At 40.3% G+C, this 22168-nt stretch overlaps 1 protein-coding gene across 2 annotated transcripts in view; it reads left to right on the top strand.

Moving 5' to 3' along the window:
- Positions 1–250: 250 nt before the first annotated feature.
- LOC128599494 (solute carrier organic anion transporter family member 5A1) overlaps positions 251–22168 on the top strand; it is a 41424-nt gene continuing 19506 nt past the window's right edge. Inside the window, exons 1-2 of one of the 2 annotated variants that reach the window (XM_053611123.1) lie at positions 251–385; positions 885–2267. In XM_053611123.1, the coding sequence (XP_053467098.1) occupies positions 1316–2267 (952 nt within the window). In that variant the 5' untranslated portion in view covers positions 251–385; positions 885–1315. Of the gene's footprint in view, positions 386–720; positions 2268–22168 lie in introns of both variants that reach the window. The other variant, XM_053611122.1, reaches the window with a different exon arrangement.

The following is a 22168-nucleotide window of genomic DNA, read 5'->3' as shown; positions in this document are numbered from 1 at the left end:
GGAAGAAGAGGAAGAGGAAGAAGAGGAAGAAGAGGAAGACGAAGAAGAAGTAGAAGAAGAGGAAGAAGAAGAAAAAGAAGAAGAAAAAGAAGAAGAGGAAAAAGAAAAAGAAGAAGAAGAGGAAGCATCTTAAAAACAAAGAAACAATCATAAAACAGTAGGGTTCAGATGTTATGGTGGGTTTTTTCTGTAAGGGTATGATACTGATAGTCTCATGTATTTGGTCAGGATGTCACCTGAAGTGCCTGGTTCTGGGTGCGATTTTTTTTTCTCTCCTGGAAAAACACTACATCTCCCAGAATTCCTCAGCACTGACCGCCTCTAAATCCGCAATCTCATTCAGCAACTGAGTATTCGCGTCGAGGACAACAATATCTACCTCCGAGTGAGTACCGCTCCACCTCTACAGCCTTCTCATTCACTCTTTCATCTCTCTTTCTTCTCTTTTTAACATGCCTTGTTTGAGAAACGGTCCCTGTGCGAGTGCGCAGTCTGTCTTTCTCTTTCACTGCTTTCTCACAGCTGTAGTTTTCGGCTTGGTTTGTGTCCGTAAAGTCGTGACTTGAGGCTTTTGCGCTTTATGTTTACCTGTGTTTGTCGCGTAAACAAGCCGAGATGTTTATTGTGCTCAAAATGTTTACATTTGTCCGTTTTTGGTTACATCAGTTTGTTTAGGAGTCGTTCATTTCGCCCATGCTGGACTCTTCTTTGTCTCCTCAGCCTACCTTTGTTGTTCCTCTGGATGGATTTGAGGACTGATAGAGCTGTTATAAGAGCTTCATGAAGAGCTGAAGTCACATCTCATTGCTTCCTTTTGCACTCTGTTGAACAAGAATGATTCCTTGTTAATTCAATTATTCTTTTTTCCTGGTTTTTTGGTTTAGGAAACACAACAGCATGTTGGAGAGACTCTTGACATGGTGGCATCTGAAGACCTGAAGAAGACGTTTTTGTTTTTTTGGAATAAAATACCAACAAAAACTCTTTCAGATCAATGACATTTGATGAATTTATATATAAGTATGCATGTTTAGTAGCTTGTGATACACTGGGGTTTGGAGGAAAGCCAATGATTGGACACGGCTTTAGAGCTGATGGTTTTCAAACGATTCATTTAAACATGTCCACTTTTTCTTGTTAGGACTGGAAGGTTTGTTTGTGCAGACGTCTTTGCGTGTAGATCATGCGTGAAGCTTTATCGATTCTGAGCAGTTTGTGCCGTCGAGGCTGTAGATCAGTTTCCAGCCTCGTGCGCTTACTTCAGGCTTTACATCCTAAACCTGAATTACGCCTTTGATCATTCAGTCCGGTTAAAATGACTTCATCGGATAACGATGAGACCGGGAATGATGTGTCGGAGTCTCTGGAAGGCACCAATTTCCAAAGCCAATATTGCGACTCGGGGAGTTACTACAAATCTAAAAGTTTACCAGTCCTCAACGGAGGCTGTCCAGCAGCTAATAAGGCTTTGGAACCGAAGCTTCCGTCTACGTTAACGTCAATCCATGCAGACCGAGTTGTATTTAGCGGGATGCAGGGAAAAAGTGACTCTAGCCAGCTGGACTCTCCAACCCAAACCGACTTCTCACCTTCCAGCATGTCCAGCATGGTGGGTCTAAGCGGCTCTACGAGACCCGACGGCAACAGGGCTGGAGGTAAAAAAGTAGGCTTGTCTTTAGCAAGGATTGTGGGATTTCCAGCGAGGAAGTACGTCCGGGTGATTCTGGCAGACTCAAGGTGTTTCCTTTTCTGTATGTGCTACCTGACGTTCATCCAGTCGCTGATGGTTTCAGGTTACCTGAGCAGTGTGATCACCACCATTGAGAAGCGATACAGCCTGAGGAGCTCCGAGTCAGGACTGTTGGTGAGCTGCTTCGATATCGGAAGCCTGCTTGTTGTGGTCTTCATCAGCTACTTTGGGGGTCGGGGGCAAAGGCCGCGCTGGTTGGCCGTCGGTGGCGTTTTCATAGCTGTCGGGGCGGCTCTGTTCTCCCTTCCCCACTTCATCTCACCGCCGTACCAGATCCAGGAAGTGAACTCCTCTGCAGGAAACGAGGGCCTCTGCTTGAACGGGAACGCCAGCGGCAGAGACGGCTCCGGCGTCCCGTCGTGCCCACGGGAGCAGGGTGGCAAGGAGCATTCCGTCTACGTAGCGCTTTTCATCTGCGCCCAGATTCTCGTGGGAATGGGTTCCACACCTATCTACACTCTCGGCCCGACCTACCTAGATGACAGCGTGAAGAAGGAGAATGCCTCGCTTTACCTCGGTAAGATGGTTTCGCTGTTCTGTTATCTGCATGGTACGAAAATACAAATACTTATAGCTCATTATCGAAATGAAGTTTATTTAGCCTCAATGCACCACATTTCTTGCTCGATGGACATGATCTGCCCAAGGTGACCGAATGACAAGCAAAGGAAATTAGCAGCTGTTAATGACGCGTATCTGACCAGCAGGAATCTGTAATCGCATGCGTAGAGGTCATAGCGGGAACACCTTGAGTGTCCTCAGTGTTTGATTTGAGTTTTGTCGTATGAGAATGGAAGTAGCAGGGATGACTCATTGTTCCTGACTAACATTCAGTATCCATAAGATTTATTTATTTATTTATTTATTTATTTATTTATTGCACCAGTAGAATTGCGAGTGTGTTCTTTGCAACACAAACACTGTCTACACTTTGACAAGACTAAGGCTGAATGATTTGACGGGCCCTTTGAGTTTGATGTGACTTTTTTTTTGAGAAGTCAGCGTGGTTTATAAGTCACACAGTGGTGGTAGTTCCAGTCCCGTCCCCAGTTGCTGTGAAAAGAGATCCTCGGTTCATACACGTACGATACATACGTAAGAGAGAAAACACATTGGGGGCATGACGTTCTAGGTAAATAACACACAATCACAATGGGGTGGAGTGATGTGGAGTTACTGTTAACCCCCCCCCCCCCCTCCCCCGCCCGGATTAAACACAATCCTGTCATCTGCCATAGTGGAAAACTTCCTGTTAAAGACTCCTTAGATGAATTTGAAATATTAAGTACATCAACTCACACAAAGCTTGACCATATCAGTAATAACAATGTTTTTTTAAAAAAATCCCTATATTATTCGTCTTAGATGAGGTGGCGCGTCCGCCGTGCGAGTCCGTGTGTAAGTCGTTACTATAGAAACAATGTACTAATGTACAACGTACTAGAATGAGCGCAGCGTTATACAGTGTAAACCTGTGATTTGCCAGCACTACTGAATGAAATACCTTCTGACTAATCAGAAGGGTTCTGATTAGGATTCATTTTGGCGTGCATCTCAAACATCGATTCAATACAGGATTGCTGCCTGATCCGAGACTATTTTAGGTTCGAGTTAGGACCGTTTTGTCCTCCAGCAATTTGATTCGGTGAAATTTTAAAGCATTTCAAGGCCGTTCTTTCAACTTGAGGCAACTTAGGACAGGGGTTCCCAAACTTTTCCAGGGCAAGGCCCCCAAAATGGCATTAACATTTGACCGAGGCACCCCTTTTGCAAGATGTCTTTAAAACACATTAAAAATACAGACTTCTGAATATATCCCCCTTTTTATTAATAATTACATTTTACATCTTTACATTACATTAGGAATTGTGTGTGTGTGTGGTTGTCTGAGAGTGAGAAAGAGAAAATGTACTAGTGGGAGGGATGGGCACACGAAATTGTTGAGGCCCCCCCGGGCGCCCCCTGGTGGCCCCCAAGGAGGCCGCGGCCCCCACTTTGAAAATCACTGACTTAGGATATGTTGTGAAGAAGTTTTGGTACTTTTTTTGTAATCCGTGGCGCTTTCTTTCTCTTGGTCTAAGATATAAAATATTGTACATGTTATTTTTTTGCCACTGGGAACACTGGGTTTATGCGTAAGTGACTGTACTGGACGTCATCCGTACTCGTACTCGCTTGTTTTCCTTCAGCAGAAATACGAGTCATGATGTGCCTCGCTTTGCTGTTGCAACCCCCACAAAGTGACGTGCAAATCAGAGCGAGATGATGATAATGATGATGATGGCACTGTGTGTAGGCACAGGAAATCCTGATTTGTCCCCGATTTCCCTCGTCCTATTCATTTAAACCCCTTTTTAAAAAATTTCTTAAAGACTTGAGGGGGAGATAAACAGGGATTGAATATCCCTGCCATGAGTGTATGCATGCATGTGTGAGGCCTCAAAAGAGAGAAGTCCCATGTTCTTTCCTTGACTACACACACACACACACACACACACACACACACACACACACACACGCATGCACACATGCACATGGATGTACAATGTGAGTGGTGTTCACAGCTGCTGCTGTTTATTATTTTAATTAATATTTTTAACTCGTGCAAGGTTGTGCTTTCACTCTTGCCCACACTCCCTAACCTTACTCTGCATGTCTATTGAAGAAGTGTGTGCGTATGATTTTATTTTTTCTCATCTCTTAATTGAATCATTTATTATTTCTGATGTTTATTTTTTTCCTTCTCTCAGTATCCCGGCCTCGGTTTTGTCCAGAGCAAACACGAATGATCCTTTTCTCAAATAAGCTCATTTGAGCCAGTGTGTATGAATCACATTGATTATTGCCCTTATCTTTTTTTTTTTATTTTTTTTTTAAAGCCCAACTCAATAAGTCATGTGCATACACACGTGCGCACACACTTGAAATCCACCTATTCCACTGCCATTTAGCATGCAAATGAGGGTGGGCTGCGTTTGCTGATAAAAAGGCGGAAATTTCCATAGAATACTGGTGGACATTTTTGTCTCTTGAGGAAGCTTATCTCATTTTAAGGTGCAGATGTTCTCCTCTGCTTGATGGCTTCTTATGTCCTGATGCAATTCTTTTAATAAAGTGCTGTTTACTGATTAAATGCATTTCTGTCTATTACCATCCACCTGTTAATGGTTTTTATTATTTTTTTTAACCCATTCAAATTACTCCTTAGTCCACTGGTTCTCATCCCTTTTGTGTTCAGCTCGGTCTATCCAAAAATAGACCCAAAACAGCCCTCTTCTTCAGGCCTCGCCTTAAATCACACCGGAGTACCTCCATCTCTCGGTGCAGGCAATGTGACTGCACTGAAAACCCTGCTACATGTTCCATTGCTACCTCCTAGCATGTTCCTTTTATTTTTTAAACTATTTATCTATTTTAGAAGTTTCACATTGCTGCACTAGTTAGCCATTCTCTCTTTCATTGTGATAAATACTGGCAAGATAAGAGGTTTTATGGAAACGTCATTCTCAGAAATATCTGTCGAGGAACAATAATTAGGGAGGGGATTTTAGGGTTTTGTTTACTTTTGCACTTTTTTCATTTTCTCGATCGGCTTGTGAAACGGTGAGATTTTTTTCTTTAGTTGAGGTTATCATACAGTGAACATTTCCAACCGTTACCCCCAAACCATCCACACGGTGTTTTACTCGGACTGATTTACACATCAGGGATTTTCTTTTGTGATGTGGCTACAGATTGAAGTCGGCTAAAGTAGGCAGTCATGATTGGATTGCGTGGCCTCCGAGAGTGAGTGGACATGTGTGTGATTCTGTAGAGGATGAAGTGCACACTCCAGTTGGCTTTGTGATTGCTTGTTCCTGAAGTACCGAGAGTGAATCAGCGGGACGTTGTGCACTTAGATACAGGTGGATTGTCTTGACCTCTAGGTTTAGCTTTGAATCTTAGCTGTGCTGTATTTTGTCCAGCATTGAGGCGGTGAAATGATCGCATCGAGCCGTGCTGCGTTTCTGAACAAACTCTGTTTGTGTGGTTGACTGTTCTGAGTGCTTGTTGATCTCCTGCTGGAAGTTTTTGGGGCCAGTGGTTTGAAAAGGAGAGAAAAAAAAAATCAGTGGAGGGAAGCTTATTATTTCAAGGTGTATACTTTATTTGTTGAGTAATGGATATTTGATGTAGGTGGGAGGGTGTATGGGAAAATAAATGGATGATCTGGGTGGGATGGAGAGATGGATGCATGGATTGGAGCTGTAGATGGGTGGAAGGATTGTATGGGTAATGTACATAAATGGATGAATGATATGGGTGAATTATTTATTTGTATAGTCTGGACTGATGGATAGTGGCGATAGATGGGTGATAATGCGTGTGGGTAAATGATTTGGTTGGATGGATAACGATAATAAGACTTTATTGGTCACAGATACATTATGGCACAGTGAAAGTCTTTTCTTCGCATACCCCAGCATGTTAGGAAGTTGGGGTCAGAGCGCAGGATGGATGGATGGATTATCAGTGATGCGAGTTAAATGGTTAATGTGAATGAATGGATGACATGAATATATAATGTGATGAAAGGATGATGCGGATAAATGAAGGACATTATAGCTGGTTTAGATACGAATCTATAATAGAACGATGGTGTTGATGGATTGATGCTGAGGATGGATGGATGGATGGATGGATGGATAATGTGGATGGACAGATGCATGATGTGATTGTGAGGTATGGCTGATGTGGACGTAAGAACGTAGTCTGGATTGATGAAGGATAACATGAATGGATGGCTTTGATATGGATGAGAAGTTGAGTAAGCAGATTGGTTGGAATGATTGTGTAGATGTGTTTGATATGTCGGTTGATGGAAGATGGAGCATGTGGATGATAAAGATGGATAGATTATATGATTGTGATGGATGGCTGGATATGGATGGATCGAAGGGCAATGCGGACAGATACTATGGATGTTGTAGATCGGTGGATGATTTAGATGGATGGATGAATGATTGATGGAAAATGTGTTTTAATGGATGGACCATGTGAATGGATGGATAATATGGAAGCATGGATGATGTGGATAATGAGGCTGGATGACATGAATGCATGGTTGATGGAAGATATGGGTGGATGCATGAACGATAAGGGCAATGGTTGGAGGATATGGATCCATTGTGGATGGATGGATGTGAGGGTGAATAAATGAATGTATGAGGCAGATGGTTGAATGCACTCTGTGGCTTTGTGTCATGTGCTTAGATGGAGTGTAAGATGGCTGGATGATTTTAATATCTGATGGATGATGATTTGGCTGGAGCTTTAGAGTGCTCAGGCTGTTCAGTCAATACACTGAGAGCACATTCTGCTTGCATCTGTTTAAATTTAGAAAGAGAACAGCTGCTGGATGTCCACTGTGTATGTGTTTTCTCTTCAAGAGACAAGGTAGAACTTCTCCTTCTGCCAACTATGTTTGTCCCTGCTTCACCCTCTGTTTTTGTTTTTATTTCCTATACTCCCCATCCTACTCTTCCTCCCAGCCTTTCATGGTTATCTATTTGAAATAGCTTGGTCTCTCATTCACGGTTCTGCATACGCGTGCACACACACACACACACACATACACTGTTGGGCACATCTGGCAGCTCCTGGGTTTGGTTTAATGTTTCTCCGCTGGTTTCTTCTTGTCCCTCATGGCGATCGCATTTCCAGAACTACCAGTGCATCTGCCGTTCTTCAGGCATGTTCTAGGTGCCAGTGTTCCAGCGCCGTGGGCTTCCGCTGTCTTTTTATAGCCCACAACTGAACCAGGCTACAGTTACACACATTAGTCAGCACTCGGTGGCTGTAGGTCTCTTGCAACACACCCCCTCTCCATTTAAACACACTGCAGCGTCCTTGCTGTGCTCTGAGCAGACAGTAAATGTCTGGTGAGATTTATGGGCTGAACCACTTGACGTGAACTCTCCATTTTTAAAGGGCCGTCTTCTGTTTCCACAGGGAGCTCGTTGAAATGTCTGGTTTTGTCATCGAAAATATGGTTAACACTCATTTTTCACGTTATTAGTGTAGCAGAGATGCACGAAACATACTTTTTTTTCTAATGTTCTAATCCGATCACGAAATCACTTTACTTTTTAATTGCACAAAAGTTTGTTCCACCTAAGTGCCTTACCAGGACACGTGTTACGACATTAATCCTCATTAGTGCCTGTCTGAAAGTATTCTGGATAATGCATGTCAATTCAAGCAAATTGCTTAGGTTCATTCAGCAAATTAGCTCTCATGGAGGATCTCCGTAGGCCTGATTTTTATAATCCAGTTTGCTCTTAATGTGCTTTAATAATAATAATAGTTTTATTAATATAGCACCTTTCCAGAGCTCGAAAACGCTTTACAATAGTAATTCAATGATACATAAACAATGAACAATCATGTACAAACCCAAAACGTGAAGAGCAATGAGCATTCAAACACAGAAAATGAAATGCATTTCAGTACATATACTGAGTTTATATGAGCTTCAACGGTGAGGGAGGGATCAAAGATGATGCCTGGATTTTTTTTACAGTACTAGATGGTTTAATGAGAGTACTATCAATGTCACAAGTAAGGTCGTAAAGGATATTTTTAGTAAGTGTTGGTGTTCCGATAATAATGATCTCAGTTTTGACCGTGTTAAGTAAAAAAAAACTGGAGCCATTGTATATAATAAACAGTAGAGGTCCAAGAACCGATCCCTGAGGGACACCTAATTTCAAAGATACGGTAGGCGATGACTTATCCTGCATAGGAATGTAAAACTGTCCTTCTGTGAGATAAGAAGTAAGCCAGGAAAGAGCCGCACCCGTGTCACCGATGTCCGAGAGGCAGGAGAGAAGTAAATCATGGCGGACAGTATGAAAAGCGAAACCAAGATCGAGTCATAGAAGAATAGAAAGTGAACCGGAGTCGCTAGAAAGTAATCGACATTCTGTGGTGGTGTAAAGAATATTGGCAGAGCAGCATGGTTTTGTAAGTGCCTCAGTTAATATAAAGTTGATGATTGAAGTAACTCGCGTTAATATATCTTCTTGATGAGCCCGTCATTTCGTTATATTGAGTCTGCATGGACTTCCTTCTCGAATCAGTGTTGTGTTTGGTACACTGCAACACAGAGAACCCTTACATTTCTTCATCCAAGCAAAAATGCCACTATATTGAGCAATTCGTGCTTTTTTTTTCCACCAACCCAGAGTTTTCCTGTCTAAAAGAAAATGTACTCATCAAAAAGATTGGTCAAATTTGTACCTAGGGACTTTTTTGGACCCTCGTCAGCTACGTTCATTTCAACATCGGCCTGAAAGACGTGCATTGTTCCCCTGGACTCTGGTTCTTGTATGACAGGGTGGGCTGATGGGAGACTTGTGGAAAAACCTGAGTGAGTGACATCATTTGGAGCTGGAGAGAAAAGAGTGCAGTCTTTTCATTAAGCCAGTGCTTAGTATTTTCCATGTGGAAAACTAGACACACCTGAGATGATGCCCTGCCCGTCTCAGCCAAGGTTCCTGTTTAATATTTAGTGTTCTGTGAGAGTTTAGTTCTCTTTCTTTGGGCTAGAGTGGTTATTAAATCACTCACTGGGTCCTTTTTTCCTGTCTGTAAGAATTCCTGACCTGTTCAAGAGACACAACCTGGAAGGCATTTCTGAAAGTGGAATATATGGGGGGAACTTGATGTAGTAGATATGGGCCATTCTACAGATTTGGTGCAAACTGCTGTCCCCCAACCAAAAAACATATTTAAAAAGCATTTAAGTATTCAAATCTTAGATGTTTACTAAGGTCCTTCTGTTATCTATTGAAACCCACAATAATGTTTAAGTAAGTAGTAATAACAGTAAGCTTGATCTCTCTCTATCTATCTATCTATATATATATATATATATATATATATATATATATATATATATATATATATATATATATATATATATATCTCTGTCTCTCTCTCTATATATCTGTCTCTCTATCTATCTGTCTCTGTCTCTGTCTCTATCTCTCCATCTCTCTCTCCATCTCTCTCTATAGATATCTATCTCTCTCTCTCACAGTCTCTCTCTATATCTGTCTCTCACTATCTCTCTCTCTATAGATATATAGATCTCTATCTCTCTATCTCTCTCTATCTCTCTCTCTATAGATATATATATATCTCTCCATCTCTCTCTATCTCTCTCTCTATAGATATATATATCTCTCTCTATCTCTCTCTCCATCTCTCTCTTTGGATCTATATCTCTCTCTATCTATCTCTCTCTCTCTCTCTCTCCCTTTATTTATTTATTTATTTATTTATTTATTTATTTATTTAAAGGTACTGTCCTGAACCCTAACTCCTAAATTTCCACTTACGAAAATAATATTGAAATAATTTTTGCATTTTCATTGTTGATTTATAAAAATCTTTTTGATTTGTAAAAAATAAAAAAGTGAAGTTTTAAAAAAGTGTATTTTATATTTTCTTTGTAAATCATGAAACGTTATGTAAAAAAACCCCGTTTCCCGCATTTTCATGTCACTACCGCAACACTGTATGTTTTAGTCCATTGGCTGAGACTGATTTTAACCACAACCCTACATTTTTGATCAAGAAATATTCCCGTGTCCCTCTCTCTCATAGCTACATAGTGTGTAGATGGGTCCCATCATTTTAGGTAAATGAGAAAAGGTAAAAGTGTGTAACTTTAAGGAACGCCACTACCAAACACCTTTTTTCTGCAGTGAAGCAAACTTTTATTGGGTGTTATTCCATAATATTGATAGAATTGCCCCTGCTCGCTGTTCGTCAGTTACTAAAAGCCTGCAGCATGTGTGAAGATAAATACAGTCCACCCAGTGTGTCCAGATAGCACTTTTAGAAAGAATGCACCAGTCCTGGCGTAGGGATCATCTGTCGCTTATCCTGAGTCCATGTTCATTGCAAAGGCATGCAGAGCATTCAGTCGTCACCCAAACTGGTCCTGATACGGCAGGAAGATTTTATACTGACGTCACTCTGCATGATGTCTTTAGCCCTTATTTTCTGATTAAAGCAGCCGGATAATGCGTTACTTTATTTGTAATATAAATATGGGACAGATGTCTGATGTGCCATGCAGATCATTTGCTCAGTATCTGGATCTAAATGGCAATCTTATGATGACCTAAATAGAATACACTTCCATTTGCTCCATGGATGCAGTAATACAGCACTATTAATAATATTAACACTAATAATAGAATGTTCTGGAAAGTATTTGGGCTGTCACTGGGCATGTGGTAATATTACAATTTTAATATGACAGTTTACACATTTTGCGCCTTATTTATCAGTCGTTGTGCTTGTGTGTATGTTGATAAACGCCAATCGGCCATAAATTGTCAAGCACATTCACAGATTTAGTGATGCAAAATGCAATACTCTCATAGAGCTAAAAAAAAGCCAGCAGAATGATGAGTAAACAGTGAGAGCACCTCCAGTAATGGAGCTCAGCCACTGCAGCAGGCTGACTTTTATAGACGCACAATAACGCTTCCTCCCTTTATAGGGTGCCATTATTTTGTCTCAGATGAAATGAGTTTCAAAACTCAACTCGCCTTATTTGTTTTAATGTATGGATTTGATTTGGATGGCTTTGCAGTGATTAATATGAACATTTTTGTGCCTAATGAGACAGAAACGCAAGACTGTCCACTTTCTCGTTGCACTTCTTCTTGTCCTCGGGTCAATCACGATACCATATCCCACATTAATTCATTAATTTCTCATTGCAACAACAAGGCTTTATATAGCCTCATTTAATTAGTTTATATTTAAATAAATTTAAATTTATATATAAATTTTATTTATTTTTTTTTTTTTTAATTTAAGCCTGTAAAATTCTATATTATATATTATGTGATCTGTTACATTATATAATATAGGGATATAAATTTCACTCCCCCTGCCCCCCACCTCTCACTTCAGTGGTTTGGTCATTAACCACCCCGGGGGTAAAAAAACTGCCACAGTCACCGCCCTACACGTAATGTGACACCGGTAAATTTAGCAGAATACACAGTCTTCAGTTTAATGTTTATCAGCGTTACCTTTTATACCCAACATGACCTCAGTCACCATCAGACGGCGGTGTAATCAAGTGACCGCAGGAAAAAAAAGGTCCTCTAAGGCAGGAGAGCATTTTATATTAAATGCCATGAAGAAACTTGTGTAGCACGAGTATGCAGGAGTATAAACTTATGTTTATGTCATAAAATATATATCACACGAAATGCTCTTAATCCGCTCCCTGTTATTACAGCTAAACCTAGTCCTGCTTAATGAACAGGCAACAATGACTGCCACCTATATTTTTTTTTTTGATGCATGTCCTGTTTTCTATTTTGTCCTGTACTGTTGCGCCTCAACCGTTGAAGGAAAAAAAATCATCCATGGATCGAATAAAAGAAGGAGATATATTACTCTTCATCTAAAAGTGCTCCCATATACACAAGCTCCGTATTGTTTCCTGATACACCCACACTTAATTTCTAACATTTTAGAGGTATTTTGTTGCTTTATCCGGTCAAAAGCCATAGAGGGTGTAAAAACTTTCGCACCCAGCTGTACCCTGTCTCAGAAGTAGGAATAACTAGTGTTGTTAGGATTAACTAAATGTCTTGAACACTCTTAAATGCAATACTGATTTCATGGAGTAAGAGAGAGCAGCTGGTTTATTATTATTATTATTATTATTTTTTTACAGTTGTACATGATTGAATATATCGGTTGTTGATAAATGTGGTGTAATCCGAGTGTTCCAGCGATCATGAGCTGATCTTAAAAATGAAAATGTGTCGATAACATCTCTTGACACGAAACCCGATGGAGAAACATCGGCCCGAATGAGGCAAACTTGCAAGAATGAGACTCGCAGAAAAATGAGTAGAAGACGCATTTAAATATATATATATATATATATATATATATATATATATATATATATATATATATATATATATATATATATATGTATATATGTATATATATATATATATATATATATATATATATATATATATATATATATATATATATTATTTATAATCTCCTTCATCTTTCACAGGCTTTCAGATGTTTCACCATTATGTATAAAGTGTAACATTTTAAATGAACAGTTTATCATTTTCTTATGGCAAAAACTAAACCACTTGTGGAGTCTTTTGTTTAATCACATATCAGAGGCTTTTCAGTAAGAATATTGGTGAGATGTAATGGAGAATAGATTTAGGGCACTATCCATTTGTCTAAGTACATTATTTAGATGTGTACTAAATAGTCCCCGAAAATGGGGGAAATGCATTAGCAAGTAGCATGTTCTATGTTCGTGCATCACTGTTAATAGAGTATTATTTGTCCTGTACAACAGATTTTTATGATTCATCTTTGCAACCAATAACCACTTAATTGTTATAGCTTTGAAAAACAAAAACCAAACCATTCACAGCTTCTTGCAGAGTTATAGCAATTTTACGCTTTCTGGTTTTAGTCTAAGGGAAGCAGCTGTCCTCTTGTTCTTTGTTTTTTGTCCCATTTTCACATCCAGCTGGCGTGTGAAGAATTTGTGCAAACGTTTTAAGAGCTGATAACGAAAGATCAAGTCTTGCATCCCAAGCAAACGGCTTCCGGTTCCAGTACTATTCTCTTTAGCGTTACTGTGGCTCTGTCGCATCTGTCCTAACTTGGATGGCTCTATTCTTCTGTAGTCAGGTGACAGGAATTGACCCTGTGAATAAGATTAGCCTGAGAGAACAACTCGCTGCCTGAGGCAACGGAGGGAGCGAGTGGCCGTGAGGGAGTACAAAGGGATTAGTGGGGTTTTCTTAACGGTTCTGCTTTGTAATGGAATTCCATCACTAAGTCCATTAAGTGAATGTAGATCAGAGGGTCGTGTTCTTGGTTAACATGTTTTAAACAATTACAATATTATTTGAAATGTTTTTTTTTTTAAACTTCCCAATAAATGACACTTGCATTTACCCTCATTAAAAATGCCGGGAGGGGTAGACATGATGGGGTTCCATGTAGTCAACTAAAATTTATGAAGGTCCAGTGGCCTAAAATTCCTTGCTTGCAAAGGTACTAAACAACTAACGTGACTATAAAAAGTCTGTGAAAGCTTCCTTTCTGACCTGTTGTCTCTAGTCCTGTGGCTAGTCTTCGGTTCGATAAGCTCTGCTAGCTAACTGCTTGTAAACAAGCTCGCAAATATTCCACAGTCACAAGTGGGATTTCAGTATCTCAGTCTTACACTGCATTCTCACTGGTTTTATTCAGCAGTAGTCAAACCTCTCAAAATATACCAGGTTAACCATTTTGTTCGTCGCTGATCTCGAGTAAGTTCGCTCGCAGGCTGGTAATTGAACTCGCCTTTGTTACAGTTTATATTGGAACCTTGACTCGGATTATTATATTCTCAGTGAATGTATTTATTTCACAGTAGCTAAACGTGTCAGCGTATCAGTATCAGTAATTAGCAAAGGCTTTGCTAATAATTAACATTAGCAAAGTTAGCTAGCCCACGAACTGCTAGTATACTAGCTCACATTTGTCACAAGTGGGATTACAGGATCAGAGTCTCAATCATACAGTTTTTAGAAGGTACTTTTATGGTGTTTTTATGGCTAGGTTTGCTTTTCCTTCTTTTCTAGGTTTCAGTCCAAACTGGAACATTTCTAGCTTGCTTGTTGGGGCTGTGAAAAATAGCACAACAATTGGACTTCATTACCATAGCCATAGTTTTTCTGTAATGATCATAAAACAGTGGCCCAGTTTCTTCTCTCAAGCAGTGAAAGTCCGTTCTGTGTGAGCTCAATTTAATGAGTTCCTAAGGGCAAATCTGTGCTTTGACTAATCACTTGTGTAAGCTAAACGCATTTTATAACTACAGCTCTGCCGAACTCTCGAATCTGACTGGTCAGTAAGTGTTGATTTGAGTTTTCTCTAACTGCAGATCTGACAGTAGTTCCTGACTACAAGGCAAATCACAGGTTCATATTAATGCACTTGTTCAAATATGTTATTGTTTCCATAGGAACAACCTATCAGCTGAAGCTCCTGTTAATCTAATATGAAACCCTGTGTAAACCTTCTTGTGGTATTTTCTGTGAGGAGGTTTATTCAGTATTTTTGGAAGGAGTCTCCAGTGTGAGTGCTTTTGTAACAGAGGTAAAGCTATAGGTTTACGTTTTCCAGCATAGGAGGGCTTTCCAGTTTCTGGTTAATGTGACGAGATGTTTTGTTGTGAGATTTTTTGTTGATGAGACTGAATTGTTGTTTTTAAGCAATTAATCAAAGGCACAAACAGAGCACAAGGGTATCACCATTTGTTTGGAGATGAGAAGCTGGATCTGGCAGATGCAGGTCAGAAGGTTTTGCTGTATCTTGGGATTCGGGATTGTAAAAAGAGGGCCTTTTTCCTCAGTGTGAGGTAGTGAGTGACCTTGCAGCGCACTTCTCTGCCCCCAATACACTCGTCTGGATTAGCAGGAAGCCAGTGCCCCTCTGTAGTACTGGATCAAGCAGAAGCTTGGGTGCAAGTGGAGAAAAAATCCAGTCTTTAGAGACCAAGAATCCACTCCAGCGACGTGGATTTGCTTTCAGTATTTGCATCTGTTGAAAATTCCTGAAATCAATAGCATCTTTTCTAGTTTCATCTTCTGTAAGGGTGTTTTCAGTACTCAAAGTAGTCTTGATGACATTTTTTGTGCATATGTGAACACATTAAATGAACTCTAGGTGTTTTCACGTCTAGTTCTTTTTAATGAACCATACTTAATCCTGTTAATGTGCACTCGAAAGGTAGGGAGGACCGCATGACCCAGCGGAAACGTCTAGAAGTCAGAATGTGAAGCGGACTGAGACCACGTTGTTTTCACAATGAACAAAGCGAGTGGAAAATTCATCACAAACAGACCACCTCTGAGGCTTGCTGTATGTGAATTGCACCAGCTTTTGACCACAATAAGGTCAGCATGTTGGGTAGCAGCATGACGGATGAAAGCTAATCACGCCACTATGTTGCTAGCAACTCTTCTGTAAAGCTGAAGTTGTTAGGTAGCAGTAATAATAGTATTGCGGTCAGTGACAGAATCAATAGTTACTATATAATATTGATAGTATAAAGTACGTGTGTAATATGTAGTGTATGCAGGTATTTTATCTACCCCATCCACTCACATGAGCTAAAGCGTTAGTAGCTCTATAGCATGAAGCATGATGTAGCTTTTGATGGTTCTGCTTTGGATGGTTTTTCATCCAAATCACAGGATTTCAGCGAATGATTGCATCACGAGAGTCCATTTTGAGTTGACTTGTATTGTGAATACCAAAAGCACTGAAGCTTTTTGCAGCTAGTTCTCTTTCAGGTCCATTTTAACATGACTGAGTATGGTTCATATCACTCATTTTCTGGAGATTTTCCCCCCATTTTTACTTTTGGGCTCCGGAAAGCTACTCGCTTTCAGTCTTGATGCCATTGAATGTCACAACTTTCACAGTAGTGGTAATTTATCATGTTATTCTGTAAAAGTTTTTTGGTCTTGATTATATGGTTAATGGTAAATATGGGTGACCGATATGACGACAAATATGATGTGTGTCACACAGTGGGTTTGCTCAAAAACTGCCAGTAAACAAAGTAGTGTTGCTTGGTGATGTCGTGAGCCTGGGTGTTTCGTTTCCATTTGTCCTTACCTAGTGGAAATGGAAAGAAAGACCATGTTTGCATTGGTGTTGTTGTATTGTTGAAGGACGTACGCTGTTCGTGGACGTCCACTCCTCGGTTGATCCGCGACACTTCCAGTCTTTTTGAATTTGTTGAGAAGTTTGAATTTCGAAGGCGTTCTTAAAGGCTATCGGTAAAAAATTAGATATAATATAATCTAATTATGAAAAATGTTGGAAGACATTTTGTTAAAAGTGTTAACTTTTGCGACACGCTCTATAATATGTTACCAGTAGCACTTGGTTGTGAAGCATGTTGGCATGATGCCTTCTAAAAATCTCAATTGCTTAGCTTGACATGTATAATGTAAAAGCCATGAAACGTGCTTTGATTAATTGTTCCTGCGGTATAAGAGTAATAAGACTTTTTGCGATGTGCTGTTATTGGAAAATAATCGACTTCGTGGTAGTAACTCCTCTTCACGCTGGGCCACATCACACCACCCCATTGTTGATTTTTCTTATAACAGCACTTCCCCAAATGTTTTATTCCTTAAATAATATAGAGTCATCACCCCTTTAATATTATGTTTTATATACAGCAAGAAAAGTGATTTTTAGATAGTAGATCCCAGAAAATATACTTCCAGTGAGGGATTGAACTGGGGAAGTGTTACCATTAGATACGCGATATAATCCGACAAGACACTATAGGAACCATACGTTATTATGGGCTGTGCTCTGGTTTTTGCTATGAGTCTATGAGGACTGATGTATAAGAGCGCCTTGAGGAACCTCAAAAAGAAAGAATATTACTTCAAAAAAGACAACCTTGACAAAAATTGCTTACCTGCTAATTCTCAAAGTATTCCCGTAGTCTGCAATCTTCTGTAGGTGCAAACCACTTTTTGTGATTGCTGACTCATTTGCTGTACTCAGTCCTGAGAGGGACTTCATGTCAGCGTCTAGCTTTTTTAGATTTACGCCGGAAGTTGCTGTCAGCGTTGGATGGAATTCTATGTGTTGGCGTTGGGATCAGCAAAAATAGTGAATGGAGTCAGCATTACATTAAGAGAACCCCTGAAGAGCAGGTCTCAGCACAATGAGACTGGGAATTGCAGCGTGGGAGTGGATCAGTGAAATTCGGATAGCTGATTTCTCTTTTAGAAATTATTTTTTTTTCTCTTTCCACTAAGGAATACTTAAGTAGATATTTAATATATTGTATAATCATAATTTAATTAGCAGGTTAAAGCAGTTTTGAGGCATCAGGATTCAGGAGAAATGTACTATGTACAGCAAAATGTAGAACATTTCTCAGCTTAATACTTGTTATTTACGACTCCTTTGGTGTCTCCATTAAACTACGGAAATGCTGATTGTCTTTTAGCACAGCCGTTCATAGGTCTAATTTATTTCTCTAGCAGCACCAGAAATAGTATTTTAAATAAGTTTGTGTTTTTGTGATTTATTCACTCTTTGGCAGAGAGCCACTTCAGTGTGTTTGGAACTGTCGTAGTCATGAATGTTTCATGTCGTTGAGGGTTTTCCTGTTTCCAAAAAGGATGCAGGGGGCTTTAATTTCTTGATCAAACATCTTCAGACGTTTGCATTTAATCATTTAATAATGGGCGGCTGTGGCTCAGGTGGTAGAGTGGGTTGTCCGCTAAACGTTGGGTTGGCGGTTCGATTCCCGGCCCATGTGACTCCACATGCCGAAGTGTCCTTGGGCAAGACTGAACCCCGCCGAACCCCAAGTTGCTCCCGATGGCAAGCCGGTGCCTTGCACGGTAGCTCGGCTACCGTTGGTGTGTAAATGTAGAATCGCTAAGGTTAAAAAAGCGCTATATAACATTGATTATATACCAGTTAGTTCTGGTCCACTGATCTGATTGGTCTAACTCTTGGTGGTCCAAGAATGCTTATATTTACTATAACCGCACTGGGACGTTTCACTTTGTGTATCACTCCGCTCATCACGTAAAATTACCACTTAGTTCCTAGTTCAAAACGGTTGCTACTTTAGCATTAGCGACACTGTCAGCGGACATGACAAACGATATATTTTTACATATAACTTTTGACTTAAAATATGAAAGCTGTTCAGATGAAAATGGAAAGGAAGACGGTAAGCCAATTTGACTGGAAACAACTTTCCTTGTGAGCTAGCTAGCCAGCTAGTCGACAGGCTAAAAAGTGAGTGTAGCTTCTTCGGGATCTGTTTCCACTATAGGAGCAAACCTAAACAGAACGTTTGGCCGTATTGTGTCCGACATGTCAGTTACTCGATATTAATTTCTTGAATAAAAGAAATATCGCACTCGGAATCATACTGAATTTCGGCATGGCTGTGATTAGCTACGGTACTCTGCTTATGGCTTCATGGCTACAGCTGAATCACAGCCGTAGCAGTATTCAGTATAACATCATTCTTGCTTAAATAATTAATCATCAGAAAGCAGAGTTGATTGTTTAAAAAAATTTTTTATTTTTAAAAGGTTGGTCCAAATGCTCGAGTCTGCACACAGGATAGATTCTGCTAATAATCTCAGGTTTGCTTTCACATTGAGGAATTTAGTTTGAATCGTGGATCGGCTGTGCATTTCCGTACATCACACGTAGGAAGTAGTGCGGCAAGTTGACTAATCACGTTACCAAGTGTGTGATGGTGGATGGCTTGCACACCAGGCAGACCAGGGTTCGGTTAAAGCAAGACCCAACCACCGTTTTCAAGAGTTCTGTTTGGGGAAAAAAAAAACTAAAGTGTGAAAATGACCTAAGAGAATCTTGATTGCCTGATGTTTATCTGAAAAAAAACAAAAAACAAAACCCCAAGAACCTACATCCGGTTGGTGCACAAGCAGCTGTGTCAGCTTAAGTAGCAGTTAGCTTGAAAGCCTATATCACAATGTGAAAGCATTCCGATGGGGTAATTAGGTCAGCAGGGCCAAGACATGACTGAATGTAATGAGATGCCAAACTAGACAAAGACTTAATTGTTAAGGGGGTTTTGTCTGAACTGCCTTTAGTCATAAAACAAGAGAGCTTCTTTGAGCTGTGTTAATGTATTATCATGTATGATCTGTGAATACAAAGATTTGCAGATGTTTAAAGGAAGTTTACTCTTTTTCACTCTAGAGATCATTGTATGTCTTTTTTGGGGGTTTCACCTTTAGCTGTGAGTCTCATCTTGTGGTTATTTTGGTCTGTACATTTTCAGTAGCTACATACAGATGACAGTAATGCTGAAGTGTGTCTCCTGGGGACATCTTGGCCCTTGCTACAGTGCAGTGTGTTTTTGAGGGGAGAATTTTTGGAGAGTGAGTCAAGGGGTCCCAAGCACCAGGAACATCCTTTGTGTTTACTGTGTTTCTGGATGCTTTTGTTAGCAATTGCTTTAAGAAATGAGAAATTACAAAACACATTATTAGTGAAAATTTATGCAGTCTTGTTTGATACAGAGTTATAAAAATCACAAAGATTGTTTACTGTGCTGTGAAAGAAGCTGTTCTTGTATCAGAATAGTTTTAGCCGCTCAAGCCCCCATAAGACGCTGGGTTTTTGCAGTGTTCTCAGTGCAAGCATTTGCTTCACAAAGGTGAGCTTTAGACCGTGCTCTAGTCTGGTTTTATATATCGATGACTATAATAACCCTGTCCATGGCATCTTGAATCTTGAAACAGGAAGTAAAGTGACATTAGGTTGCAGAACCAAGCATGGATAGCGTCAACACCTGATATGGACTACAACACCAATGTTAATAAGAAGACCAAGTATTAGTTGTCTGGACCGCTTCCAGGCTTGAAAACAGCAGTAAGAACCTCAAAACCACTGTATTAAGTATAATACTAATCCCCAACATGTGCTCTTGTCTGGCATGTGTTCTTATATATGGTGCCCTTCTAAAGTCATTACTGGTCACCTCTACATTACAGCACGGTGAAATTCTTTTCTGCGCATACCCTAGCATACCAGTGGGTTGGGGTCAGAGCGCAGGGTCAGCCATGATACAGCGCCCCTGGAGTGCCCAACAATGGCAGCTTGGATGCACAGGGGTTTGAACCCCCAACCTTTCAATCAGTAAATCAGAGCCTTAACCGTCAAGCCATCACTGCCCCCAAGTCCTGCTGCTTTAGTTAAGTATGTTGACTTCCACTATACGAGAACTGAGTTAGCTATGGAAATCAGTAAACGGTATCTCTTTCTCTCGTTCTCTGTCTCGCTTCTGTCAGCTACTCTGCTGTCTTTGTCTGATGGATCACTGCAGCTCTTTGAACTGGGAGGCCCCAGTGCCCACTGTGCAACTCATTAGCCTCAAAGTCACACCTGCTTGGGGGAAACAAACTACCCTCTGAAATGATCAGAGCTTTCTGTGCTCTCATGCCTCAGGTGAGGCTTACTAATGTGAGAATCTATTAGCGACATCTGACTCCTGACTGCTGAATGTGGTCTTAGGGAAGATTTTTCTCATCTGTCTAACTCTGTCGAGTTCCCCAAGTTCCTCTGTTCTGGGTGCCATATTAATTTCACTGCTTCCCAAATCCGTGAGCGCTGTCAAAGGGAAGCAAATACATATGTGTTCAATAGACACTTCAGTGTTGCTTTTTCTGTACCTTATTGGATTGTTGTAGAGCAGTGGTCACCAACCCGCTTCCTGAAGATCTGCATTCCTTCAGGTTTCATCTCCAACCAAAATCTAACACAATTGTTTTAGTTGATCAATATCTTGTTAAGGCAGTGATTAGATGGTCAGGTGGTCACGATTATGGTTGGAGCTAAAGTCTTCAGGAAGGTAGATCTCCAGAGGTTTCCAAAGTTGGAATATTTATGTTCATGGATCAGCTAGCCTGTAAATTAAAGTATCTAAGTGGATAGATCTCCACACAAGGGATGTAGGACTCAAAAAAAAAAAATAAAGCTGTGTCCGAATCTCTGACCGGATTAGACTGGAATCATGTGACGAACATTTTTGTGGGGAATGCTGCATCAGGCTATGCTGTGGGAAAGATATAAGGTCGGAAGAAGACACTGCTGTGTCAGCAAGTGGACAGGACAATACAGTTGTTCCCTGTTTCACAGACCACTGCCTCTCAGGAAGGTCACATAGTTGAATTGATCTGCAAACAGACATTCTTGTTTTGGGCAACTTGCTGTAACATACCAGTATAATACCTTTGTTTGTAAGTAATACATAGCTATCTAATGTATGTCTAGGGTGGAGTAGTATGTTTAATAGTAAAATCCTGCCCCCCCCCCCCCCCCCCCAGTTACATTTTAGACTTCTGAAATTTGTACAACCAATAACCTTGTATTTTGTCATAACGGTTTAAGGCGTTTCGGTATTTCAGAGCCTGCGGTAGGATTATGTAACTTTCATCTGTATTTTACTGCCTACACGGCGGAAAGAAAGATGTCCTGAAATGAACATACCACAAGGTAGAGTTTGTAGTCTCCGAGGACATTGAAGGATTTTATTGGTATGCTTTTAGTCCTTCTTCGACATTAATTACATCTAGAACCATGGACTCTAGAGTCCTTTCTTTGAGCTAAAATGTAAGCAATTCATCAGTTTCTCATAATTATTTTTATAGTCATGGACCCGCGTTTATTATGCATGAAGGTGCTTTCATAGTCCTTTGTGGATGCCTGGATAACTACAGCGTGTGTCATTAACCAGCCTCTTACGGTGTCATTGGGAGAATA

Source organism: Ictalurus furcatus, chromosome 23 (genome assembly GCF_023375685.1).
Source record: "Ictalurus furcatus strain D&B chromosome 23, Billie_1.0, whole genome shotgun sequence".
Taxonomy (NCBI): domain Eukaryota; kingdom Metazoa; phylum Chordata; class Actinopteri; order Siluriformes; family Ictaluridae; genus Ictalurus; species Ictalurus furcatus.
Note: the sequence above shows the minus strand (reverse complement) of the source record. Positions and strands in the feature narration are given on the sequence as shown.